General features: G+C 38.1%; 2 protein-coding genes and 1 long non-coding RNA gene across 4 annotated transcripts; 2 read left to right on the forward strand and 1 right to left on the reverse strand.

Annotated features, from left to right (window-relative positions):
• The first annotated feature begins 2,081 nt into the window (after window positions 1-2,081).
• Window positions 2,082-3,575, forward strand: LOC115958537. The gene has a single exon (XM_031076954.1). It carries the CDS (start codon window positions 2,082-2,084, stop codon window positions 3,573-3,575), a length of 1,494 nt encoding a protein of 497 aa, XP_030932814.1.
• An 8,308-nt stretch (window positions 3,576-11,883) lies between these two features.
• Window positions 11,884-15,060, forward strand: LOC115974327. 2 transcript variants are annotated; one of them, XR_004087902.1, is made up of 5 exons: window positions 11,884-12,382; window positions 12,486-12,594; window positions 12,675-13,224; window positions 13,707-13,964; window positions 14,680-15,060. It is a non-coding gene; the product is annotated as an uncharacterized LOC115974327 (long non-coding RNA). The 2 variants fall into 2 exon arrangements; XR_004087901.1 differs by having other exon boundaries at window positions 12,675-13,964.
• A 327-nt stretch (window positions 15,061-15,387) lies between these two features.
• Window positions 15,388-21,643, reverse strand: LOC115958551. The gene is made up of 3 exons (XM_031076977.1): window positions 21,361-21,643; window positions 18,698-18,996; window positions 15,388-18,608 (listed from the first exon to the last, which is right to left on the reverse strand). Exons 1-3 carry the CDS (start codon window positions 21,641-21,643, stop codon window positions 17,220-17,222), a joined length of 1,971 nt encoding a protein of 656 aa, XP_030932837.1. The 3' UTR covers window positions 15,388-17,219.
• Window positions 21,644-27,706: the final 6,063 nt, after the last annotated feature.

Genomic DNA, 27,706 nt, shown 5'->3' on the forward strand with positions numbered 1-27,706 from the left:
TCCTGTGTTTGTAGCCATTGTGAGAGGAGAGAGAAAAAATTGTTTTTTATTGAGTTGTATGATTTTTTTAAGTAGAAAAATTCATTTGGAGTTGCTACAGTGTTTTTTATATCTAGAGAAGCACTGTAGCAACTTCAAAAAAATTTTAGAAAAGTTTTGCATTTAGAGAATTTTTTGGAGTTGATTTTTGGGGTTTGTTCTCTAAAAAATAGATTTAGCTAATCTATTCGAGATGCTCTTACTTTGCAAATGTACAATCATACCTAAAAAAAATAAATTTCTTAAAAATTGTGCATGAACTAAAAAAAGATGAATAAGCTTGCAAAAATATCTGCGAAACGATCTTAAGTAAGCAATAAACTAGAGAGTAAAGGAGGGACTCAAATCATGCTTCTCCTTGTAAATGATAGTAAGCAATACTACTACTAAACTATAAAAGTCTTAACATAATTATTGATAAGTTAAAAATTGTTATCAAAGGAGACGCAGTGAATGTATCAGTCTGAATGAATTAAAAAGTATATATTAACGATTTTTAAAAATATATATTTATTGAATTATTTTAGGCAAATAATAAATTGATTGAAAAGGCATCGTAGTGAACAGAATTAAAAAGGAGAAAGTGTAAAGAAAATACTAGTGCAAAAGTAACGAAGTTGCTTGGTACAACTAAATACAAAGGATTTGGAGAAGCTGGAGATGATAGAATTGGCTCACAAGCTCTTTAATAAGATTTTTTTTTAATTATAAATTAATTTAATTCCTTAAATTTTACTTCAATTGACAAATTAATTCTTAAAGTTTATTTTTTATTAACTTAGTCATTCACTTTGTGAAAATGAGCTAATCTAATTCCAATAGAAACAATGAGATAATCATTTTTCAAATCCCCCTAATTCCTATTAAACCATGAATATGACTTGATGCGTGTAAACACGTGTCCGTATCATATTGGGTCTAATATAGTGGACTAAAACTTAACCTATAAATTACAATCCTCTCACGACGTTAAATCAGTTGAAGCCACCACCATAACCCCTCCCACCAATGTCTAAACAGATGAAAACTGATAGAGAAGCGGAAAATAATCCATCTCCAGCTCGTCCAAATGGATCGTCCAAAGCCTACAGTGCAGGTTGATCCAAGAGTTAACCCAGAAGAAGGAGAAACGTTCATGGATAATAGCATCACTCTATAAGTTAAGCCTCCCGTAGACGACATGATCGTCCATTAGGGTCGTCCATGAACAATCATCGGATATCCTTGGACGACCAAACCGTCCTACACCAGACGGACGAAAGCGCAACACTTAGAACTTTCGACTAAACCTGCAACTATCTCAACAAATCCTTCGAATAAGTTAACTTCCGTTAGCGGTTACAGTTTTATAGCCGTTGAGGTAGTTAACTCCGGACTTGTTGGCTTCCACAAATCCTGGGGAGGTTATTGGACAAATAACCGTCCCAGGCTCCCTATATAAATGACCAGTCTGAACCCAACAGCGGTAAGGATTGCTTTGAGACAACTTTCCCAAATACTTGGAACTTCCTTCTCTACGAGACTAACTTCTCCATCGGAGGGGGTTCGACCGGTCTTCTCCGGTCTCCTCTTTGATTGTGCTTTGTTCCTTGCAGGCCTTCAACCGTTTCGATAGCCCACCGAAGCCAGGCCATTCACCTTACTGATTCGGAGCGATATCAGTTGGCGCCGTCTGTGGGAAAACGAAGGTTGCTTTGCGACTTTCTTTTCCGCGACAAAGGGTTAGGATGGTCAGGACCAGGTCGAGGGCTACTAGCCCTGGTCGTCAGGGAAGCAAAGGCGCTTCAAGTGATCCCCAGCGTGATTGCCAATCTGCACCGGTCATGCAGACGTCGTCCGTTCAGCATGTGCAATCCATGGTGGCTGCAATGGCAGAATTGACTCGCCAAAACCAGGAGTTAAGAATGGAGATCAATCAGAGAAGACAGACACGTGAGGAACACGCAGGACAGACATAAGGCCATGGTGACAGAGAGAATATTGAGATTGGAAGTCAGTTTAGAGGCACCACTTCACGGGCAGTGCCACACTTGAAAGAGGAGATGGACCAAATGAAGAAAGTCATGGAGGAGATGAAGGAGAACATGAGGAGAACGAATCCTTTAGAAGATTTGGTCCACAGAACTGACTCTCCTTTTACGGCTTCCATCAATGGCCACCCTCTACCATCAAAGTTCAAACTGCCTTCCCTGGACTCGTATGATGGGACGCGTGACCCCTTTGATCACATTGCAACATTCAAGACAACAATGCACCTTCAAGGGGTCCCTGATGAAATCATGTGTCGAGCCTTCCTTACTACCCTTAAAGGCCCGGCACGAGTTTGGTTCAGTAAAATACCCCCAAGTTCCGTAAGTTCTTTCGAAGAGTTGAGCAAATTGTTTGTTAACAATTTCATCGGGGGACAGAGGCACAAGTGCTCTTCGTCCAGCTTACTGACCATAGAACAAGGGGAGAACGAAAGCCTGCGGTCATTCATCACTCGCTTCAACAAAGAAGCCCTTAGTGTGGACGAGGTGGACGACAAGCTTCTACTGGCAGCCTTCCACAACGGGATTAATTCGGATTTATTTATCCACAAGCTATATGAGAAGAAGCCTCAAACCATGGCCGAGCTCGTCCATTCGACTCAGAACTTAATGAATGCAGAAGATGCGATCATAGCCAAGAAGACGAAAAGAGCTGAAAGGATGGAAGCGCACCCAGCTCGACACTCAGAACAAGCCCCTCGTCCAAAGAAGGGACGGGCGGAAGATAAGAAGGAACGAGATAACAGGAAGACAGGTCCCTTGGGAAGAAGCCAGAATTATACGCCCCTGAACGCTCCACTTGATCAGGTGCTCATGCAAATCAAAGACGATCCTTCTTTAAAATGGCCAGAGAAGATGAAAGGGGATCCCAATAAGCGCAATAAGAACAAATATTGTCGCTTTCACAGGGACCATGGGCATGACACGGATGAGTGTTATGACCTGAAACAACAAATTGAGAACCTTATCAGACAAGGAAAGTTGAGGCACTTCGTTGGAAGGGATCATAAAGATGAGAAGTTGAAAGGCAAAATAGAGGAATCATCCCGGCCCCCATTAGGAGAGATAATGATTATCGTCGGAGGGAACTCGATGGGACAATCTTCCAAGTCGAAGAAGACGTATCTCAAAGCGGTACAAAACGTCCAGCTCTCTGGACGATCACCAAGGACGAGATCAATGGACGAGCCAACCATTTCCTTCATCAACGAAGATGCTGAGAGGATCCATCACCCGCATGACAATGCGATTGTCATTACACTGCTTATTGCAGATTATACAACCAGAAGAGTGTTAGTTGACAATGGAAGCTCAGCAGACATATTGTACTACCCTGCCTTCCAACAGATGAGGCTTGGACGGGATCAACTTCGTCCAGTCTGCTCACCACTGATAGGATTTGGAGGAATGAAGGTGCAGCCCGTGGGTACCATTACATTACCAGTTGTGGTAGGGTCATACCCACAACAGATAACCAAGGAAGTCAATTTCCTCGTGGTAGACTGAACGTCTTCATACAATGCCATTATTGGAAGACCAACTCTTAATAGTTGGAAGGCGATAACCTCTACCTACCATCTATCAGTCAAATTCCCTACAGAGTACGGGATAGGGCAAGCACAAAGAGATCAGTTGGCAGCTAGAGAATGCTACTTAGTCATGATGGCTTTGGACGAACAGGTGCAGACAATGAGCATCGAGGAAAGAAGAGTTGTTGCAGAGTCCACGGAGGTATTGGAAGATGTTCTTTTGCAAGAAGATGATCCTGAGAAATTCACCAGAATTGGAACAGGTATGAAGGAGAAGGCAAGAAAAGACCTCATCCAGTTCCTGAGAAAGAGTATCGATGTTTTTGCATGGAGTCATGACGACATGCCAGGAATCGACCCGAGTGTGATCACTCATCGATTGAATGTGTACCCCTTTTTTAAGCCTGTTCGTCAGAAGAAGAGGGTATTCGCTCCCGAGCGGGATAAGGCGATCAAGGAAGAGGTTCAGAAACTGACCACGGCACAGTTCATTAAGGAAGTCTATTACCCAGATTGATTAGCCAATGTGGTGATGGTGAAGAAAGCTAATGGAAAGTGGAGAATGTGTGTAGACTTTACTGACTTGAACAAAGCATGTCCCAAGGATAGTTATCCTCTGCCACGCATTGATCAACTGGTGGACTCTACTGCTGGCCATCAGTTGCTGAGCTTCATGGACGCCTTCTCAGGATATAATCAGATCAAGATGGATGAAGCTGATCAGGAAAAAACTTCCTTCATTACCAGCCAAGGCTTGTTTTGCTACAAAGTGATGCCCTTCGGTTTGAAGAACATAGGGGAAACTTATCAAATGTTAGTGAATCACATGTTTCGTCCACAGATAGGACGGAATGTGGAGGTTTATGTCGACGACATGCTTGTGAAGAGCATAGACGAGGGAAGCCATCTAGACGACCTACAGGAAACCTTTGAAACACTTCGGCGATATAAGATGAAGTTGAACCCAAGTAAGTGTGCATTCGGAGTATCGTCGGGAAAGTTTCTGGGGTTCATGGTTTCACAAAGAGGAATTGAGGCTAATCCAGACAAGATCCAGGCTATATTGGACATGGAGCCACCGAAGAGTATTAAGGAAGTCCAATCCCTCACAGGACGAGTTGCCGCTTTGAACAGGTTTGTTTTGAAAGCCACAGATAAGTGTTTACCTTTCTTTAAAGTCCCCAGGAAGGCATTTGAAAGGACGGACGAATGTCAAAGGGCCTTCCAAGACCCGAAGGACTATCTCACAACTGCCCCATTATTAAGTCCATCCGTGCAAGGAGAAGAACTGTACCTATACTTAGCGGTGTCCCACACGCTGTAAGTTCAGTTTTAATCAGAGAAGAGGGGAAAGTACAAAAACCGGTGTACTACACTAGCCGAGCACTCAGAGGAGCAGAGGGAAGGTATCCGCTCATGGAGAAATTGGCTTTTACACTGATAACGGCTTCTAGGAAGTTAAGACATTACTTCTAAGTTCATGTCATCAATGTCATGACGAACCATCCGCTTAAGAAGGCAATGAACAAGCTGGAAGCCGCAGGACGACTGATTTAGTGGGCAGTGGAACTTAGTGAATTCGACATTCGGTACCAACCGAGAAATGCAATAAAGGCTCAAGCCCTAGCAGATTTCATCGCAGAGTTCACTCCGAGTTACGAAGATCTGGGGGAAGGAGACTACAATAACAAATGGGTCGTCCATGTAGATGGATCGTCTACATTGTATGCTGAAGGAATAGGAGTTGTTTTACAGTCACCAGAAGGAGACAAATTGAAATACAAGGCCCGTTTGCAATACCAGACTACTAACAATGAAGTGGAGTATGAAGCCCTTTTAAAGGGGTTGGAGCTGGCCAAGTTCGTAGAAGCAGACTCAATACTTGTCTTGGAAGACTCTCAATTGGTCATAGGCCAAGTAAATGGGACATGTGAAGCCAAGGAAGACAGAATGAAGAAATATCTAAGGAAGGTAGTACGCCTTGTAAAGAAATTCAAAAAAGCAGATTTTGTTCAAATCCCAAGGGAATAGAATGTGGAAGCAGATACTCCGGCGAAGGAAGCGTCTGCGAATGAGGCGTTGGACGAGATGGATGAAGTACACTACATGCCGAGTATAGACCTTCCAGAACTGATGCAGATAGAGGGTGACGGAAAATGAATGACCCCAATAGTGTCATACTTAAAGGACGGATGGCTTCCAGAAGAGAAGGACGAAGCTAGGAAGCTCAGAGTCAAGTCAGCCAAGTATATACTTATGGACGAGGTGTTATACAAAATAGGTTTTTCCCAACCTCTCTTAAGATGTTTGGCTCCGGACAAGGCAAATTACATGTTGAGGGAGGTTCACGAAGGAGCATGCGGAAACCATTCGGGAGCCAAATCACTCGTCCATAAAGTCATCCGTAGCGGATTCTATTGGCCAACCATCCAAGCTGATGCTAAAGCATATGTCAAAGTATGTGATCAATGTCAACGCTTCAGCAACATTCCCAGACAGCCAGCAGAATATCTCACGCCAATGATGGCCCCTTGGCCTTTCGCGCAATGGGGACTAGACATTTTAGGGCCCTTTCCGACTGGAACTCGGCAAATGAATTTTCTGGTGGTAGGAATAGATTACTTCACAAAATGGGTGGAAGCCGAACCCTTAGCTAAAATTACGCAGCAGAATGTCAAGAATTTCGTCTGGAAGAACATTGTATGCAGATTCGGGGGTACCTAGAGTACTAGTGTCTGACAATGGACGACAGTTTGACAACACACCTTTCAGGGAATTTTGTGAACAGCTTGGAATGAAGAACCATTACTCCTCACCCTCCCACCCACAGGTCAATGGCCAGGCAGAAGTAGCAAACCGATCCTTGCTGAAGATCATCAAGATTCGGCTTGAAGGGGCAAAGGGAATATGGCCGGATGAATTACCAGGTGTTTTATGGGCTTATAGAACGACAGCGAGAACTCCAACAGGAGAAACTCCTTTTAAACTAGCCTATGGAAGTGAGGCAGTTATACCGGCAGAAGTACACATGACGAGCCACAGGGTGAGGAAGTATCAAACTGAAGAAAATGAGGAACAGCTCCGTCTTAACCTTGACCTTGTGGATGAGGTCAGGATGGATGCAGAACAGAGGACAGCGAGGTACAAAAATCTCATGGCAAGACAATATGACGCCATGGTGAAGCCTAGGCGTTTCAACATCGGGGATCTCGTCCTGAAGAGGGTTACCTTGGCAACAAGAAATCCGGCCTACAGGAAACTTGGCCCAAATTGGGAAGGACCTTATAGGGTTATCAACTGCAAAAGGCAAGGATCCTACTATTTGGAAGCTTTGGATGGGCGGAGGCTGGAACACCCTTGGAATGTTGAGCACCTCAGGAAATACCATCAATGAGTGATGACTCTTCACCAGTGTCCTTGGACGAGATACCTGGACGAGCAGAAGATGTTTACTACTATCGAGTGTTTTTAAGTATTTTAATAATCCCCTAGAAAGTACATTAGTGTTTTCACTTTTGTGCTATTCATGGACGAGTTGGTTTGTATTTTTAATTCAATAAGGCACTAGTTCACGAGCATGTGCCATGCCTGTGGACGAATGTTTACATAAGTTTGGATTTTCAAATATATATATATATATATATTGTGTTTTCAAGTATATTATTAGAATCCTTGTGTGTTCATTCAGATTGATCCACAAAAAAGAAAGTAAGCATGGACAAATGAAATCCTTGGATGCAAGGATATATCGTCCATAAGCCTTCCTCCAAAGGAAAAATGAAAAGGTACATCCGTCCAAAGCAAGAGACGAGATGAAACCTAAACTGAAAATGAAGCTAGGGTCCATCCGTCCAAAACATAGGACGAGATGAAACCTAAGCTAAAAATAAAGCCAAGGTTCATCCGTCCAGAACATAGGACGAGATGAAACCTAAGTTAAGGGCATACCCGTCTAGAACTCAAGACGAGATGAATTCCCAGAAGTGTTCGTCCGAGACACGGACGAGCAAGGATTTCAAAACTAGCTTAACAATTCATTGCATTGGACGAGAAATCGCTGAAAAGTCTAATCATCAAGGACGACAAAATGATCGTCCATAATTTTGGAATGATGAAAAATTTAGCTAAAAGGAATCAATTTACTCTATCTTGGTGATGTAATAAAAATTCACCCCCATGCTCAAGACGAGGTGAACTGAATTCCTGGGTGGACGAACCACACAGTCAAATGATATGACTTATGAAAATAAAAATTTCATACATAAAGCTGGAAACGTATATATTCAAACACAATGGAAGATGAAAATAGAAGTATTCATATCTTTCATGAAATTAAAAGAAGGGTGGACGACCAACGTCCAAAAACCCCTTAAGTTGTGAAAATGAAACTGTATATGAAACTCGTCCACAATCTAGGACGAGACAATTGTACTTATATGAACTGGAATAAAAAAAAAAAAAAAAAAAGCCCAAAACAACGTGCACTTCCAGATAAAAGTAAAACAAATTTTAAATTGCAAATCATTTAGGCAAACTAGCCTTGGGGTCGTCCTGAGTGACTTCAGTGTTAGCATCGTCCACGATGTTGACGTCCTCTGAACTCGTCTGCAACACGGAACTCTCTGTAGCAAGAGGAAGCTTGAAAAAGTTGAAGTCCAAATCAGGATATGCCTCTTTGGCATCAGCACGGAAGTCTTCATAACCAGCTGCATAATGACTGTCTAAATGATTCTTATACTCGTCAGACTTCTTAAAGGCAGCAATTGCTTCTTAACGTGCCTTCTCCAAGGACGAGGTAAGCTCTGAAACTTGTCCTTCGTGATGGACGATGCGGGTATCCTTCTCTAAGTTGTCAGCTTTGAGCTCTTCCACTTTGTTCTTCAACTTCGTCTCGCTTCCCAGCAGACGATTAAAATCCTCAGTCAACTAATGACCTCCCCCTTCTTGGATAAAATCTCATGGCTTAGCTCCTTAGCCTTATCCTTGGCCGTCTTAGCATCTGAAGCAAGCTCCTTGGCTTGACAGGTTGCTGTATAAAACTTTGACATAGCCTGCATTTGGACGAAAAAGAGTTAGACATTTCATTCAAGATAAAATGTTTATACACAAAGACGAGGAAGAAACTTACCTTGAAAAGGTCATGGATGCTAGAGCGTTCAAACTCCTTCACTGACATGTTGTAACATTCGTTAACTTCACGCTCAGTGACGATTCCTTTGAACGTCCTCCATGCGTAACCCTCGTCCAGAACCAAATTAGGTGGACGATCAGAGGACTCAGAAGGGCTAGGCTTATGAGAAGCTTTGGGAGGAGGGGGAGGATTAGACTGGACAGGATGAACTGTTTGGACGGGCTCCACGTCCACCACAAGTTTGTCCAAGTTCACTGTTGGTGGTATGAACTTAGGAACCTTTGGAAGGGAAGTCTTACTTGACTTTTGCTTCTTGTGGCCACGACGACTGGGGAGGTCGTCCAGGTCCACAGTACTTAAGATTGGCTTAGACTTCCTCTTCCCAGCCTGGATGGAAGCCACTTTGGCAGTAGGGGCAGCAACATCCTCGTCCCCGCTAGCCACTGTTTTCTCTTTGTTTTCCCTTATCGTGCTTATCCCTATGACGAGGAAAATTAATCAGAAAAATTAAAAAAAAAAAGAAAAAAAAGAAAGGAGAGCTGAAATAATAAAATATAATGAACGACACTTACTTCGACGAGTGAGCTCTTCGTGACTTAAGTTCTCAGCAATAGGAACTGGACCAAGTCCCCAAGTTGCTAGACGACTAAGGGTAACTAAGTCGTGGAAAGTCCTTCCTGAAAAGGTGCAAACCACTTCTATACGGTCCAAGAAAAACTTATCCAAGTGTGGACGAACAACAGCTGCATCACCAAGAGAAAGGGTTAGACGATTGACAGATAAAAAAAATTTTAAAGGACGAACGAGATAAAATGGAAAGAAAAACATACCCTCAGGACGAAGACGACCTAGAGGGCTGGTAAAAGGTGGGAAGAGGGGATTACCCACATCAGTTGGGTCCCCAGCCCAATTTTCAGAAATAATAAAAAATTCTTTTTTCCAAAGCCGGTCAGACGAACTACGACCCTTTATTAAACTGTAATATGAACCTCTGGACGAGAACTGGTAGAAACCAGCAAATTTTTTGATCTTTGAGGGCTTATAACAGTAAAGGAACTCGTCCACTGTAATTGGACGGTCCCCTTCCAATGCCTCACGCCATAATTCTTGCATGGCAACTATCGTCCTCCAACCATTGGGGTTGAGTTGGTTAGGTCCAATACCCAACCTTTGGAAGAGGTCTCTGCAAAAAGAATTTAGGGGAAACCTAAGACCAGCTAAAAGGTAAGAAGCGTATACCCCTAAGCCAGAGGAAGGAGAACAACACCATTCTCCAGCCTTGGGTAGACGAAGGTTAAGCTCTTTAGGGATTTGATATCTATCTACAAAAGTTTTTAACTTAGCACTGTCTAAGGTGGATGCTACCTCTGGGGCACAACTATAGATTACATCTTCTTCGTCCTCTTCTTCGTCTTGAGGGGGACTAGATGGCTGTCTGGACGAACTAGCCCCAGATCCAGAAGCTGCCCTATGACGTTGTTCCTGAAATTCCTCTAAGGGAATGCCAGGAACCCCAGACGAGTAATGCTCGTCTGAGGAATCACTACAGGACGAACTATCTACACTACCCTCACTCTCAGAAGAACCGTCCTGGTACTCGTCTATCTCTCTCTCTAAACTAGAAGACGAAGACATGGTTGAAATGTAGAGGACTTAAAATGAGAGCCTAAAAAAAGAAAGAGGAAATACCTGATGAAACTAGGACGAGAGCTAGACGAGGAGCTTGGACGAGTTGGCAGAAGAGAGAATGAGGAAAAAAGTGAGGGGCATGAAAGAGAATGCACTATTTATAGGCCCCAGCAACAAGGTCAACGAAACGACACTCGCCACTCAGAGATTGACACGTGGCGATTCCTTTGGAAAACGAGATTGACACGATTGGCCAACCAACAGTTTCGCGACACGTGGCGTACGAAAAAGTGAAATTTTGTTAAAATCACAACAATGTCCTGGACGACCTTTTGAACAAAGGGGCAACTGATAGAGAAGCGGAAAATAATCCATCTCCAGCTCGTCCAAATGGATCGTCCACAGCTTACAGTGCAGGTTGATCCAAGAGTTAACCCAGAAGAAGGAGAAACGTTCATGGATAATAGCACCACTCTATAAGTTAAGTCTCCCATGGACAACATGATCGTCCATTAGGGTCGTCCATGAACAATCATCGGATATCCTTGGACGACCAAACCGTCCTACACCAGACAGACGAAAGCGCAACACTTAGAACTTTCGACTAAACCCACAACTATCTCAACAAATCTTTCGAATAAGTTAACTTCCGTTAGCGGTTACAGTTTTATAGCCGTTGAGGTAGTTAACTCCGGACTTGTTGGCTTCCACAAGTCCTGGGGAGGTTATTGGACAAATAACCGTCCCAGACTCCCTATATAAAAGACCTGTCTGAACCCGACAGCAGTAAGGATTGCTCTGAGACAACTTTCCCAAATACTTGGAACTTCCTTCTCTACGAGACTAACTTCTCCATCGGAGGGGGTTCGACCGGTCTTCTCCGGTCTCCTCTTTGATTGTGCTTTGTTCCTTGCAGGTCTTCAACCGTTTCGATAGCCCACCAAAGCCAGGCCATCCACCTTACTGATTCGGAGCGATATCAAAAACGATTGGAACCACCCACACCTCAAAAATTAACTTATCAAGTGATTTCAATTAACATTTTGACACCATCGAAGGGTGGTAGCCTAATGATAGGAGTTTCTTGAATTATCATCCTTGCGAATTCGAGAGTTGTGATTCGAGTTGTAACACTTTAGTTTAAAATGTTGTGTCACATGGATAGCCCAAATCAACTTCCATGGTACCACACCATAGAATTCGAGTTTAAGTGAGATGTATGAGTCTTTTTTTTTCATTCATAAAAATTAAAAAAAAAAAAAAAAATTTACATTTTGACATATTCAATTTAGGTTCAACCCGAATCCGACTCACCCATAAACACCTATACAAGTACCCGAGTGGCCAAACAGGTTGTATATAGTATATACCATATACCTTGATTTTTTTCGTCGGTGACTCACATGGACCACTAGCATTTAAACACGTGTGAGGGCTAAAAATATCTCACCCCAACCAAAATTTTTCGAGAACCTTCTCTCCCTCTTATAAGAGCCGTCGATGCCTTACCCAAATCTTGCACCCTAAAATCACCACTCCTTTTTCATCTCTCAAATCCAACCGTTTATAATTTTTTCACAATCGTCCGATAAACCAAAGATTCCACTATATAAACTTTCCTTCTCTCCTCACCCGCCTCATCTTTCATGCCCGCTATTATTCTCTCTCTCACATAAGAAGCGTTTCTCTTGGATCTGTTCCTCCCTATTAGACCAGGCCGTTTCTTCTTCCACGTTTCGATTATGGCATTTTGCCGTTTCGATCACCGTTCTCCAATATCAGATTCCACTATTCAAACGTTTCGATTACCGTTTCTTATTCGCTTTAGATCCACAGAGTTCGGATGAAGGTACCACAAAGAAGCTTTAGATTCCACTATTCAAACGTTTTGTTTGGTATATCTGCTTCTTTGAATCTTGAATCGACGCAACTCTTGTTTTTCCATTCAGTTCGTCACGACCGTTACGAATCTCAATCTCAGCGATTCAATTTCGATGAATAGCATATAAATTTCTTGACCAGAGGTACGTAATCAAAGATTCGAAATCCTTTATTCTATAATTGTTTTCTTGACCCGGTTTCATTGATTATTTATGCTCAATTGTTTTGAATTTGATAAACCTTCAGTATTTTCAAGAAATGGTGACATGGCTGAGGATCTTTGATTATAACGCAAGGATTATACTTTCGGGACCAATTCAATTCGACGAATAGCACATATATTTCTTCACCAGAGGTTCGTAATCAAAAGAATCGAAATCCTGTGTTTTATAATTTATATCTCGATCTGGTTTTTGAATTTGATAAACTTTTCAGTATTTTCAAGAAATGGTGACGTGTCCGAGGATCAGATCGTTGGCGATGGATTTTGATTATCGCACAAGGATTTACTTGCGGGGACCGTTGATTGTGAAGATAAAATAGACAGGCTGGTTGGTTTGTATAAGCTTATGAGAGAAGTTTGGCATATATGTTGTGTTGTTTATATCAATCAATCAATCAATCAATCTGATGGAGAGAAGCGAGAGAGGTATAATATAATATGTGTTGTTATCAATCGACCTTTGCCATGACGGGTGCGCTTGCATGGCAGGTCAAAACCACACTTAATAAAATTTTCTATTTTTTGGGTTTTGGAGGGAGACGGCCCAGCCCTTTTTTTCCATTTTGGGCTTTTGGGCCGGGCTCCTCCCTTGCGTGCGTGTTTCTCTCTCTCTTTTTTTTTTTTTTTTTTTAATTAATCTCTCTCTCAAAAGTCAAAAGACTCAAAACGCAAAAAACTAGCATACATTACCCTATACAGACAAGCGTGGCCAGAATAGCTGCTCTTTATGCTGCCCATCCAAAAGGTTCATTAACACAAAAGGTAATTGCAAATTTGCAATATTTAATTTCCAATCTATTACAATTTACAGCCCAATTATTTGAGCAAGCTTAATAATTTTGAGCATATTATCAGCATGAAAGAACACATAAATTTTCAACTACAATATGCTCCACAACGTGCTTCATTTTATTTTAAAAAATAAGGATATGCTATTCCTTTTATTCATAATCGTGGATCCAACTGGAGGTGGCATGCATAGAGAAATATAATAAATAATATCAGCAACTAAGCAAATGAGTTGGTACTTTGCATTTTTATTTACCAAATGTTAGCACAATGCCACAAGCTATTACTCCCATAATTTTCATTCTACCACACAATTACAATTGGTTACTTACAATTGCATATGAATGGGGAGGAATCATATTTCGGACTAGAATTATTCAATGCCTTTGTGCGCTGGTCATTTATTATTTTACAAGTCGTGTTTGGACTTAATGCTTTATATGTTCCTCATTTAGGATTCGAGTGTTCAGTACAGTTTGTACTCAACTTCTGTATCTGTTTATCAATTGTGGGGTGTAAAGCTTTGTATTACATAATGTAACCGTATAAAGTGGCGTGCTCTCAAGTTGCTTAACCAGAATCACTGCTGTTCAAGTTCTGGGCCTAGTTGTGGATTCTTCATATGTATGGTTGATCAATTCTATGACTTGCAGAAATCTGCTGCTTTGACTCCTAACTTGCCCGGACGTTTTATGCTAGCTATAACAGCGAAGGTAATATCAAGACAAGTGTTGCATGTTAATGCTTTTTTAGCAAAATCTTTATAATTTTATTCCTTCATTTGCCAATGGATTATTATGATGTGTCCTGTGATGCACTTATTCTACTTGTGTCTTAAAGAATTTTCAACTTTCACAGCTATTTTTTGTGGCTTTGATGTATTTTGATCAGTCATTGTCTGGCAAACTTCAACTGGATGATTGTCTTCTATGATTACCTTTTTTTTCTCATTTTTTTTTTCTTTTTTTTTTGGCTTATTAGTCGTTCCAGTGATTATTAGCAGTAGCAGAATTGGTGAATTCATTTGTGCCTATCTTGTTTGTACTTTTCTTTTTGCTTAATTGCATTAAATATGTTTCTTCTCCCCATGATAATGAGCTATAGGACGGTATGGCTCAACTGGCACTTTCTTCTCCCCATAATAATGGGATGGAGGGTGAGTTTGGGAGTTCAACTGTTCAAGCCCTATTGGGTGCATATGTAGTTTATCAATAAAAAATTATTTCGCTTATGTATAAACTTCTTCTCCTTTCAATGTAGGGCACTCCTTTTGTTTTTCCTAGTGTTATTTTTGTTCTTCTGTTTCTGTTTTCCATTTTGTGATATCTCTGGTTGCTGCTGGGCAGTGAAGGCTTTTTTGTTTTGTGGTAGAGCTAGGCGGACATCTGTTTCTGTTTCCTAATTATCGTATCATTACACTGGATGCAGGGAATATGTCTCTTGAGACAGCTCGTATTATGGTGTATTCTGGTCAGTTCTGCTGTGGAGTGCCTCTTTGTACTTGTGTAACTGTGTTGGGGCTGAAGTCTTTGTTAATGTAGATTTTCCCTTTGAAATTCCTCAAGGCGTTTGTTTGTTGTGAAGCAAATTGCTTTAGCTTCCAGAATTATGATGCCTTTTCAAAGTTGCTCTAGTTCACGAACCAGGATAAAGATAACCGTTTGTTATTCCAATGTCATGTCATTTAGCTCGACACTTTTGCTGGTATTTTCTAGCTTCCTGTAATATGTTACTTTATTTGTCATTGCTTGAATGTTAAAAAGTAAATGTCTCTCTACCCATCATATTTTGGGTTGTTGTTATTGTTGATTTTGCGTTGCTGCCTCAAATTACACCAAACTCCTTTGTTGACAGATTTTTTGGTGCGGTTTTAATAAGATTATTAGTTTGATAAAGTTGATTTTTTTTGTTGTTGTGCATTTTGGGGTGAATAGTGAGCTTTCATTTAATAAATTTATATGTTCTTACTTATATGACTGTCATTGCTATAATTATTAAGGGTCCATACTTCGTTTTTGACGATTATGATTAGGAGAATTTCTTTCTCCAGTCGGGCATAAATTTTGTAAATGTTGATCATCATCAGGTCATTATTGTAATTCCATGTTCCACCTAGGATTTGAAGATTATTGAGACTGATACTGAAGACTTCGTGTGAGACCTCAAGGATTGCGTCTACTGGACTTTGTTGATTTAAAATCGTACATCGAATACCCAATACCTTATTTATACAAGGTTGGTTATTCGTCTTGGTAAAATGCAATTTCCAATTCAAGTCAGAAACTCAAGGCAAAATTCAATTCATGATTCAGTGATATCCCTTTGTGGTTTCTATTTCATTTCACAAGGTCAGTTATTTATGTGAATCTCCATCTTTAGTTTTTTTATATCTTACATTAGCCCTAACTCTTAATATCTCATTCAAATGGGAAAGTTATGGTTGGCCTGAGACATTTGCTTGATAATCTTGTTGTGTTGCAATTGGGGAAGTTACTTTTGATGACATTGCTCTCCTAGGAAACTGTTGTGGGGGACTATGAACTGTAAAGGTCTGTGATGCTATTAACATATATATTGTATATGTGAATAATATCCTATATAAACCCTGACAATGCGTTGTAGATGGAAGCTTGTTTTTTTCAATTTTTTACCCTTTTGAGATAGGCGGCAATTACTATTGTTGATATGCTTTCTTAATATTTTGTGTATGGCAGTCCATTGATGGTAGTTTAGTTGATTTCTTTTTCTAGGTTGCATATCTAAATGTTACCGCATTAGGCAAAGCTTATTGCAGTGTAATTGTGTTATTATTGGGTTCTACCTGTACTTTTTTTGGTTGAGAAACTGGTTCTACCTGTACACGGATCTATAAGCTCAAACTGGTGAGAGCGCTCAAACTATGTGGTTTGGGAGGTTGGTGGTTCAAGTCCACCTGGATCCTCTATTTTAGAGTTGGATATTTGGACAAATTTAAATACACTTTCTAAGTGTATAAATTCTCCAGTTAAATTTAAACATCCGAATTTTCTTTAGAAAATAATATATTGTTTATGTTGCATTAATCAATGGAGATGTGTGTAAATTTAACTAGGAACTTAATTTACTGCATTTGAGGAATTGTACTTAATTTTCGCCCTAGATGTATTTGTGGTGGAGACATTTGTAATAACACTTAAAATATCTTCAAGTGGGGAAAGCCATGAGGAATTACTGTTGAGCAAGGGTTTATTTCAGCTCTTGAGAAGAAAAAAAAATAGGATTTAAATATTTAGGAGTTTATTTTCCAATTAATTAGTTTAAACAGTGTATGATACAATTTAATTTGTAGTTCTTCATGCATGCTTGACATGAATGTTTTCTAGACACATCTCATGGTGTTAGATTGGTGCATTGGTGCACAATCTTTTGCCCTTATTTAGCTCACAACTGGAAAACATAAATATTTTGCTTGGTTAATAATTCAGTTTTCAGTTGTATTTCAATCACACTGTAATTGAGAGATTAATAAAGCATCCACACTTATAGTGTTGTTACCAAAATTGGTAAAACAAGTGGACAAGGTTACCTTGTTTGCATACAGATGACCAGGCAACAAATACACTAGGGAATGTAGAACAACTAAGCTTAAACGTTTGAGATTTTCACAAATAAACTAATGCTAAAGTATTTGTGATTAAAAAACTGTAGATATCAATGATAGCAACTAGCAAATAAAATAATAAATAAACAAATTAGTACTCCAAAGATCAGTTGAAATAAACACAACACTCGAACTCAATTAAACGACAATTAACCGAATGCTAAAGTATGTGTTAAAAATTGTAAATATCAAGGGAAATCGACTATCAAATGCAATAATAAAAAAACAAAAAATTACTCCAAAGGTCAGTTGAAAACGAACATCAAAAGACACTGATTGAAAAACACCACATGAACTACTTTTAGGTAATATACGGGTGTTCCTAAATTTAGGTGTTTGGCTTGTGATTATCTTCATCTAATATGTCACTGAAGTCAAGATCAATCATGTCAAAATCGGAATCGGAAAAGAGCCAATCACTGGAGTCAAGATTAATCGTGTCAAAATCGGAATCGGAAAGGACCCAATCGTTGATTATGTCACCTGTCTCAGGCAAATAATCTTGTTGCTTTTGCTTACTACCAAAAGTGCCATCTTCATGCACTTCAGGCAGCAGCGGCTCATTCTCCCTAGCATGAGTAGGCAGCTTATGAGAACTGGTGGCCATTGGAGTCATCTTAGACAAATCATCTTGTTGCTCTTGCATACTTCCAAGAGTGTTAATTTCATGCACTTCAAGCAGCGGGTCATCCTCCCTAACATGAGTAGGCTGCTTAGAAGAACTTGACATTGCAGTATGATTCAGAGTTGTCATTTTCATGTTGTAATTAACCGGAGATTGATTGGGGAAATTATTGGTGGATCCCCAAAAAGAGTTAAAATGTTGAGTTTGGAAAGGCTCATAATAAACATGTGCATGATTCAATGTTGTTGAGGTAGTAGCTTCAAGATGATTTTTGTGCACATCTAATGAATTAGGTACAACTCTCGGCGAAGAATCAATCATGTTGTAATTAGATTGATTGGAGAAATTGCATGTGGATCCCAAAGGAGGCTCATAATAAGCATGTGTATGGTTCAATGTTGTTGAGGTAGTAGCTTGAAGATGATTTCCATGCACATCTAATGAATTGGGTACAACTCTGAGCGAAGAATCAATCATGTTGTAATTAGATTGATTGGAGAAATTGCATGTGGATTCCAAAGGAGGCTCATAATAAGCATGTGTATGGTTCAATGTTGTTGAGGTAGTAGCTTGAAGATGATTTTTGTGCACATCTAATGAATTGGGTACAACTCTGGGCAAAAAATCAATCATGTTGTAATTAGATTGATTGGAGAAATTGCATGTGGATCCCAAAGGAGGCTCATAATAAGCATGTGTATGGTTCAATGTTGTTGAGGTAGTAGCTTGAAGATGATTTCCATGCACATCTAATGAATTGGGTACAACTTTGGGCGAAGAATCAATCATGTTGTAATTAGATTGATTGAAGAAATTGCATGTGGATCCCAAAAAAGGGTTAGAACGTTGAATCTGGGGAGGCTTATGATAAACATGTGTATGGTTCAATGTTGTTGAGGTTGTAGCTTCAAGCTGATTTCTATGCACATCTAATGAATTGGGTATAATTCTAGGTGAAGAATCATGATTGCTTACAGAGGGAGATGTCGATGAGTTTCTTTGATCAGATTGGGTGTTCTGTGTATTGTTGTCATCCTCATCCTTCTTGCCTGTAACCTTTTCATAAACCTTACATAGAACCCACTTGTCCAACTGCCAAAAGAACATATATATAAAATAAATAAATAAAAGGAAAAAAAAAAATTGCAGCAATTAAGCAGACAAAGTCATTAAATCCGTACCTGCATTCCATTTCCAACACTTGTATTGTTTGGCAGAGCATTTGCTTCAATTTTTACTATATATTCAATCATTTTCCATTTGGTTCTCTTTGACTTTTCACCTTTTTGTGGTCCTTCATAGTAATCTAGTGATCTTCTCCATCCTGTATATTCATCGAATTGTCCGATTCTTATAGGTATGCCAGTTGGTTTCCAAGATCCATCACCAGCGGATCGATTTGGTCGAGATCCCTTCGGGTACTTCCGGTCCCTTGAGGTGAAAAAGTACCTCGCGTCCTCATTAATTAGCTTGTAGTTTCCTGATTATTGTTCAATGAAAAGAAATTAATATGATTATTTTACTCACCATTAAGTGTCTGTTTAGATACTGTTTATTATTGAAAATTGAAAACTGAAAACATCATAACAAAATAATTTTTAAATATGTGAATAGTATCGTGGGACCTAATTTTAAAGTTTTTTTTTTTAATAAAGTATTCATGAGTCCCGTGAACAGTACACAAGACCCATTAAAAAACGCACAGAAAAAGCATAAACGCACACGCGTTTTTATCCAAACCGTCACTAAAATAAACAAAAGGCTAAAAAAAAATAAAACAAAAGATAAAGAGAAAACATTAAACTACTTTAAAGAGTGCTCGTGTAGTAATAAAAAAAAATCACATTATAATCAACCAAGTCCAAAATTCACCCACTTAGATAATATGATGTGTAATGTTTTAAAAAATAAGTATGTAAAATAGAAAAAATAGGTTCATATGTTAAACTTAAAATGGACAGTGATTTTTACACGACCAAATACAAATGCTCAAAAGAGTGACACAGCTATAATTTTTATTTTATTTTACTTTTTTTCAAAAGTGTCAAACTAAGTGTGTGTGTATATATATATATATATATATAGTAAAAATTCACAAAATAACACACACTATATATGTATAATTATAATTAACAAATGTCTTTAATATGATTTCTTATATTTCATGTATATAAGAAAATTCCATTAAGTTAGTTTTATATATTTCAAGAAAAAATATTCTCTTTCACTAAGTCATGCATAATTATTTTTTAAATTAATTGTTAATACTAGTAGTAGAAAAATATAAAATGCATATAAATCAATTAGTTTCAGATGAACTAAATAATACCATGTTAGTATAACCTACCCCAAACCTTAAACTATAAAATCGCCGCATATTTTTTTCTTAAAAAATAATAATAATGCATTCTTGTATCCCAAACACTTCAAAAACAAAATAAAAAGAGATTATTTTATAAAAGAAAAATAGTTTATAATAAAGAGATTTTTTTAATATAATATTTTGGCAAAATAATGTTTTGTTTTTTTAAAGAACATATACTTTAAATGCTTTTAAAGTTAAAGAGCTAGCGATATTTGTCAATTTTATTAGATGAGTACTTGTATAATTTCCTTTTAAAATATGAACGATCACTAAATAAAATTTACACATAATTTAAAATTTTTAATAGTAAAATAGAGGGGCTTAAAGGATTTTGAAGTGAAAAAAAATTTAAGTATCTAATAACATATTAATTTGTCGCTTAACTTTTCCTAAAATCTTATAGTTATTACAATCTGCAACTTGTGTATGATTAAAAAAAAAAAAAAAAAAAAAAAAAAAAAAAAAAAAAAAAAAAAAAAAAAAAAAAAGAGAAAGAAGCGGCACACACGGTTATATTGTCGTAAAATATATAGCAGTATATATACATCACTGAGAAATTTCTTCTATCTAGAAGAGAAAGAAAGAATTAAACCAAGAAGTTAATATATATATATATATATATATGAGAAAAAAGAAAAAGGTGAATATATAATATACAACAACAACCTATAGTATGAAACCAATCACGTTAAAAGCAGGGGAAAGAATAAATAAAGAAAAGTAAAGGAAAAAGGAAGATAATTAATATACTATGGTTTCCATTATTAGGGTTTAAAGGAAGAAGGTAATAGATAGTAGTATATAGACTATAGTACTTACTAGCGAGATCCTCTGGATGGTACTGGTAAAGATCTACGTCAAAAATCCTGTTTGGCGGTAATGGCTCACCTTTGACCTTTTTCATTAGATAATGAAAAATTAAATCTTCATGGGTGGGGCGAAACCTATAACCCGTTGGAAAAGAATAGAAGTATGAATCATCCATAGCAAAAGATCGGAGAGTTCAAAGACGAGAGTTTGATGAGATTATATTAATAAGATATTGTTAAATATATATATATATATAAATTGTGTTTCCGACAACCTGTAGGAGTAGGAGTATATTTCATATTTAATTTAAGCCATAGATTCCCAAAAGATCAAACGGTTAAAAACAAAACACTATTATCCATTACATCTATTAAATATTTAACAAATTAATAACATTCTCATTATCTCTTTTCTTATTAAATGCTCCTATATTTTTCTCTCTCTCCTTATTAAGTCATTCATTGTAATTTCTTTTTCTATGCAATTCCTTCTACTATTTTCTTTGTTTTTTTCTCCCCTAAATAAAACCTCATCCCTTTTTTACAAAATGTTCAAGCACAATTGAAAAAAAGGCATCAGAATTTATTTTCTCGTCCTCGTAGCTACAATCAAGCATGAATATTTTCCCATACACTTTGCTGAGCCTGAACCAAAAAATTTCTCGAGTACCTTTATTTTCAATGTACTTGATTCCAGCTTTAATCAACGCAGACAAGTTAAGTAAAACTGCTAATATAGAGATAGTAAAGAGGAACCAACGGTCCGATGGCTTGAGATTCTTTGCACCATTGCAAATAATTGTTAATATGACTCCTTGAAACACAACATAGTAATTTGCAAGAGCGAAAGCAGACGATTGAAGATTGTTGAGACGCATATCTATCTTTTGTATTACTGCGCTCAGTTCCTCTTTTTGCTTCACAAGTCTTTCCAACTCTTTGCTAATATCCATGAGTGCTGAAAAATTCAAAAGAGATGGATTTGTGAATGAGAAATGCAAATAAGATATAATGGTTGTTTTATTTTAATTTTTCTTTTGCCTAGTTAACGAGCATTTCCTTATTTATATAGGAATCAATCGACTATATATAGAAAGCAAAAAATTCCAGGGCCCACTTTCATTAAACTGAGGCATACTAGCACATGTATAGGGGTCGTACTCAAACTAGTGCTCTAATTCAATTTGGGAAAATGCTTTGAGTACTAAAAATAATTAGAAGTTTTTTTCAAGAAATTTGTACTCTTGTTGTAGTTGTCTGATGTTATTTGTAGCTCCTGGCCTCCTGCTGTGAATAGTTTTGCTTGAACATTTTGTTAAAAAGGATGAGGAAAGTGATAGGTTTTATTTAGTGGAGAAAAAAACTGACTAAAATAAGAAAAGCATAGAAAGATGGAGATGGTAGAGACGTACTAGGAATTGCATAGAAAAAGGAATTACAATGAAAATTGAAAAAATTAATAAGGAGAGAGAAAAAGAGACACAAAAAGCATTTAATAAGGAGAGAGATAATGTGTATGCTATTAATTTGGTAAATATTAAATGATATAATAATGGATAACAGTGTTTTCTTTTTAACCGTTCGATCTTTTGGGAATCTACGGTTTAAAAAGGGTGTAACTCTATAAGAATTACACTAAGTGTAACTTGAACCCATCTCAGTTTATAATAAAACATAAGATAAAATTCTAGTAACCGACATTAGAAAATAATTTAAAAAAATAAGTGAAACTTTTAATGACAAAGAAGATGTATCATGTAGGATTGGCCATAGACCAAGTTTGAGTTGGGTATACTCGAACCTAACTTGAAATGTTTACTTATGAATACTCAGATCTCGATACCTGTTAAGTACTCGTACCTAATTTCTACTCAAATTTGTATCTATGGATACCTAGTCCTAACCCAAACTTGACTTTTTTAAGTGTTTTTAAAATAAAAATAATAATTTTGTCATCATGTCCAACAAAAAACTTTAACTTTACTATTTGTAATTACCCACACAAATTATGTATCTATAAAATAATATAAAACTGAAGTTTTTGACTTTTTACTGACCTTTTAAAATTTTGACACATCGGTTTAGTCATCATGTCTAGCAAAAATCTTTAACTTTACGGTTTGTAGTCACCCACACAAATTATGTATCTATAAGCTAGAAATCTATAAATAATATAAAACTGAAGTTGTTGACCTTTTAAAATTTTGACATATCGATTTTGCAAGCTTCACAACTTTACACCTCATTATAATTTATTTTATTTTTTAATATCTTTAATTTGTTAGCAATATTAGAGAGACTCATGCTAGGTTATATTAAAGAGAGAGAGAGAGAGAGAGACTCACTAATGTTAGGATTCAAAAAACTAAAAATAAAGAGAGACTCGCATTAGGACTCATTTCTTCCGGCCACCTCAAAACCCTAGTAACTACCATAGCCACTTAATATTCAATCTCACATATGATCTACATATGATCCTTATTTCAATTAATTGTTTGTTTCTTTATATATATATTGGTTATGGTGTGATTACCATAGTTTAATCTTTTATTTGTTCCTTGGAAGTTCAATTTTGAAAATTTTTATTCCTTCACCACAGTTTTCATTGACTAATTTCTTTCTCTCTTTCTCCTTCTAATAGAAGAACTTGCAGTTATATGATAATTGGGAGAATTGGTGTATTTAATTTTGTTTTCTTAATGGGTTTTTCCTTTTCTTTGAAATTTCAACAACTTTAGGATTTTTTTTTTTTTTTTAATGAGATTTGGCCAAGAGAAAGCTTTTCTACTTTGAATGTCATGAAGCACTTGTCTCATTCTATTTGTCCTACCACAATGAAAATATTCATGTAAAACATATCATCCGTCAATATATATATATATAAAAGCAGAGACCCTGTATGGGAACAACCAACAAACATTGGCAACACTACAAAATCATTTCCAATCAAATCTCATAACCAAACCAAACTACTAAACCAAGGCTACACATGGCCACATGAGACACATAAATTACCACCACTTGCCTTCATTCAGGCCGCTCTATCCATGCCCCTCTTTAAAGTGGAGCTCAGCCACGAATAAGTGTTGGATCTTTGGTGATAAAGTGAGTTGAAGTGTGAAGTGAGAGAGAGATTAGTTAAATAAAAGATTATCAAAATAAGATACGATGATTGTACTCACACATTTGTTAACATACATCCCGTACACAAAACATCCATAAATTTATGTACATTCTCTCTCTCTCTCTCTCTCTCTCTCTCTCTCTCTCTCTATATATATATATATATATATTATTGTTGTCCACATTTAAAACATGAAATAGGATGTACTTGTACCATGATGTAGAATAATAACTAATAAGGGTGTGATGATATTTGATATTAGAATAGTAACAACAGAAAAGAAGTTTAAGAAAAAAAGAAGTGGGCTTTGGCTTGGGCCTTTCCCGAGCCTAGAAAACCTATTCCAACCCAATTCAAATCCTACCAACCCGATCCCATGTTATAAACTAATAGCAAGTTCTATTCCTATTTGGCATTTATGATTTCAGGAGTTTTAGCCGTGATTTGCACCATTATTTTTTGTTTGGATCTTCCAAATCATTCCCACAAATAATATTAATGGCCGAAGTCAAAACCTCTTGACCCAAATATCCCACTAGTCCAACCAGAGACCACTGCAAGTTCAAATGGGACATAAAAGCCCAAGTACAAATAAAAGGTTTAGAGAGAAGTCCTATGGACGATATCCTTGTCATGACTTGTTTTTTATTTTGGCTGCAATTGACATTATAAATACACACTAAGGAACAGAGTTTTCTTTTCAAAGCCTCCACTAAGTGCTGAGGGAGGAAAATAACAAGGGACCAAAAGACCTCAGAAACAAGCACTTAAACCCCATTTGCGTAAGCTATGAGAAGCACTCTTTGACTCTCGTCTTACCCACCCAAAGAAACAACTAACAAGTTCCCTAGCAAACTCCAAAGAATGTCTAAATTCTCTTGAAGACATTAGATCAAGTTTGGGAATCACTTAAAAAAATGATGCTTTGGAGATATATCATTTGCAAGTTGTGTTAGACCTGGGCTTCCATTTTATAAAATACAAATTAGATGTGACTCATTTAATATACTTGAGGGTTTATTAATATCTTTTGGTCATATTTAATATTGGACTTGGTACACCTTGTTTTCATTCGACTTGTGGTCCAGTCTAATATTGAGGTAGAGCATAGAGTTTTAAGCCCAATCTATGATGAGTGAATGTTTACTTTAAATATAAGGTTAGATTCCCTTTTCATTCTTAATATTTGACGAAATCTTAGATTTCATTCTTTCTAAATATTAGTGTACCCCATTAAGAGAAGCTGATATTAGGTATCCTTGTGATTACCTTGTGATAAATAATCCCCGTCTCATAGGATGGTGGGCAGCCCCTGTGAGGGGGGATATATCACAATGATACACCTATTTTTATTTTATTTTTTAATCAAAAGTCATCTTGAAAGGGAAGGCTTGCTTGGTTATGTGCCAAGTGCGCAAGCACATGTTTACTATTGGTCATGGTATTTAGTGGTACGTGCCTAAACCCTCATAGGTTTATTGGTTATTTGTGTTCTAGTACTAAGCATGCGTATACTTTTCAATCCTACATTGGTATTAGACCAAACATAATAACTCTATGTGGTTCGAGGGCACTGCAGCACATGGATATTGACAAGAATTGTAGAAATCTAAGTGGGGTAGTTGTGATGCCCCAAATTATAAGGATTTGATTGGATTTGATTTTTGAGTGTGTGTTGTTGGGGTATGTATACTAAGCTACACATTGGCTGTTTACTAAGTAAATTTTGGGTTTACAAGTGATTTCGAACCTTAATAACAACTTGATTAGTCCTTTTTAGTCTCACTCTTTTTTGGTCATATCATATGTGGGAAAAATGTCCCCGAGTAAGGCAAAATGAAATGTAATTGATTGGCATTAATGAAGGCATCAAATATATCGCCTTATAGATCAGCTACTCTTTTTAGGTAAATGTGATAACGTTTAAATAGAAAATTGATTCTGTCCGCCCCATCTTTTTCTTTTTTCCAATAAAAGGAGAGAAAAAAAAATAATTCTTACAGACTATGTGTCATGTACATTGTCATTCTCAACTCTCATGTCTCAACAACTGATAATGAAGAGTGTCAATTAGAAGTGATGTGATGAGCGTGGGTCTGATATTGATCCTTGTCCGACATGTTTGAACTCTTGTTTGGTGTTTCAAATTAATAAATTTTGTTGATTAGATTATTAGTGAACCAGCGCAATGAATGTTTATATAGTGGATGCTCTATCTTCTTGTCTTTATATTGATACTCCTTGTTTTATTCCATGAAATTAACGTGTTTTCCTATGTTTTGGACTTTTGGCATTAAAATAATTTCTTGTGGGGCCCAACAATTCGTGGACCAGGCCCATTTATCCTTAGAGCGTCCGAAGGCCCAATCCGAGGAGAGCTGTGGCCCAAGCTCTACAACGCAGAGCACAAAACAATTTTTGGGAAGCAGCCGAGGACAGTTTAGTCCTCGGCAGATCCATAATCCCACCAGAATAAAGGGGCAAAACTGGTATAGGGACGAATTAGTAAGGAAATCCAGAATATCTTGGGGAAGTTATCCATACTACCCTTCTAGATAAGGCCCAACGCCTGACAGAGCCGTACTCTGCAGCTTTATCAAACCATCCCCAACAATTCCGGGATTGGACTGATGGGACAAATGTCAGTGTTCGTAAAGATTGACCCTACACGTGGACGAAGGGCAATGAATGCAAGCTAGTATAAAATAAGGAAGTAAGTAGATCTGAAGGGGGCCCCTTTTTCCACCTCCGAAAAAAGAGAGACGACATGGGAAAACATCTCAGGAACACCGAACTTCATGGAAGAAAGTCCGTCGTTGGGCAACCGAGAGAAGACCTCAACAGGTCCTCGAATCAACTCCGAGGAGCTCCATCCCACGGGGTACGACGCCTCAGGGCTTAAATGTTCATACCCAATCCCCTTTTTCTACGTAGATTCCTCTAAAGCCATGACCGGACAACGCTACTTGACCAACGGCTAGCTTTTCAAGCCCACTCTCTACAAATTATATTGTGAGAGATCTTCCGTGCGCGAGCCCAACATCCTTATTGGGCCGCCAGAGAATTGTGTCCTTACAATTGGCGCCGTCTGTGGGGAAGCTTGCGCGTTGGCGCAGGTGGCGGTGGAGTCAGCTCTCTAGCAGGTAGAAATTTCCGGGATTTCCCCCGTCTCCGGCGGCATATAGTTGTTGCTCCGACGTAAGCCTCTGCTAGGGGCTACGTCTCGCAGTGCTAAGGGCGCGGGCGTCTCTAGGGGCTTCCGGCCTCAGGCCAACTATCCCCGCCTTGGTGAAGGGGCTGGTGGTTGAAAAATAAAACAAATAAAAGAAATCTTACAAGTTTTGGACAGAACCAAGGCCTTGCATGGTCCACGGACTCAAGCCTATGGGGAAACCAAGTACATAAAAGAAATCTTACAAGTTTTGGACAGAACCAAGGCCTTGCATGGTCCACGGACTCAAGCCTATGGGGAAACCAAGTACATAAAAGAAATCTTACAAGTTTTGGACAGAACCAAGGCCTTGCATGGTCCTCGGACTCAAGCCTATGGGGAAACCAAGTACATAAAAGAAATCTTAAGTTTTGGACAGAACCAAGGCCTTGCATGGTCCTCGGACTCAAGCCTATGGGGAAACCAAGTACATAAAAGAAATCTTACAAGTTTTGGACAGAACCAAGGCCTTGCATGGTCCTCGGACTCAAGCCTATGGGGAAACCAAGTACATAAAAGAAAATCCACAAGTTTTGGACAGAACCAAGGCCTTGCATGGTCCTCGGACTCAAGCCTACGGGGAAATCAAGTACATAAAAGAAAATTTACAAGTTTTTTTGGAACGAACCAAGCCTTGCATGGGTCGGACCTCAAGCTATGGGGAAACCAAGTACATAAAGA

The sequence above is a fragment of the Quercus lobata genome, chromosome 2 (assembly GCF_001633185.2).
Source record: "Quercus lobata isolate SW786 chromosome 2, ValleyOak3.0 Primary Assembly, whole genome shotgun sequence".
In the NCBI taxonomy this organism is placed as follows: Eukaryota; Viridiplantae; Streptophyta; class Magnoliopsida; order Fagales; family Fagaceae; genus Quercus; species Quercus lobata.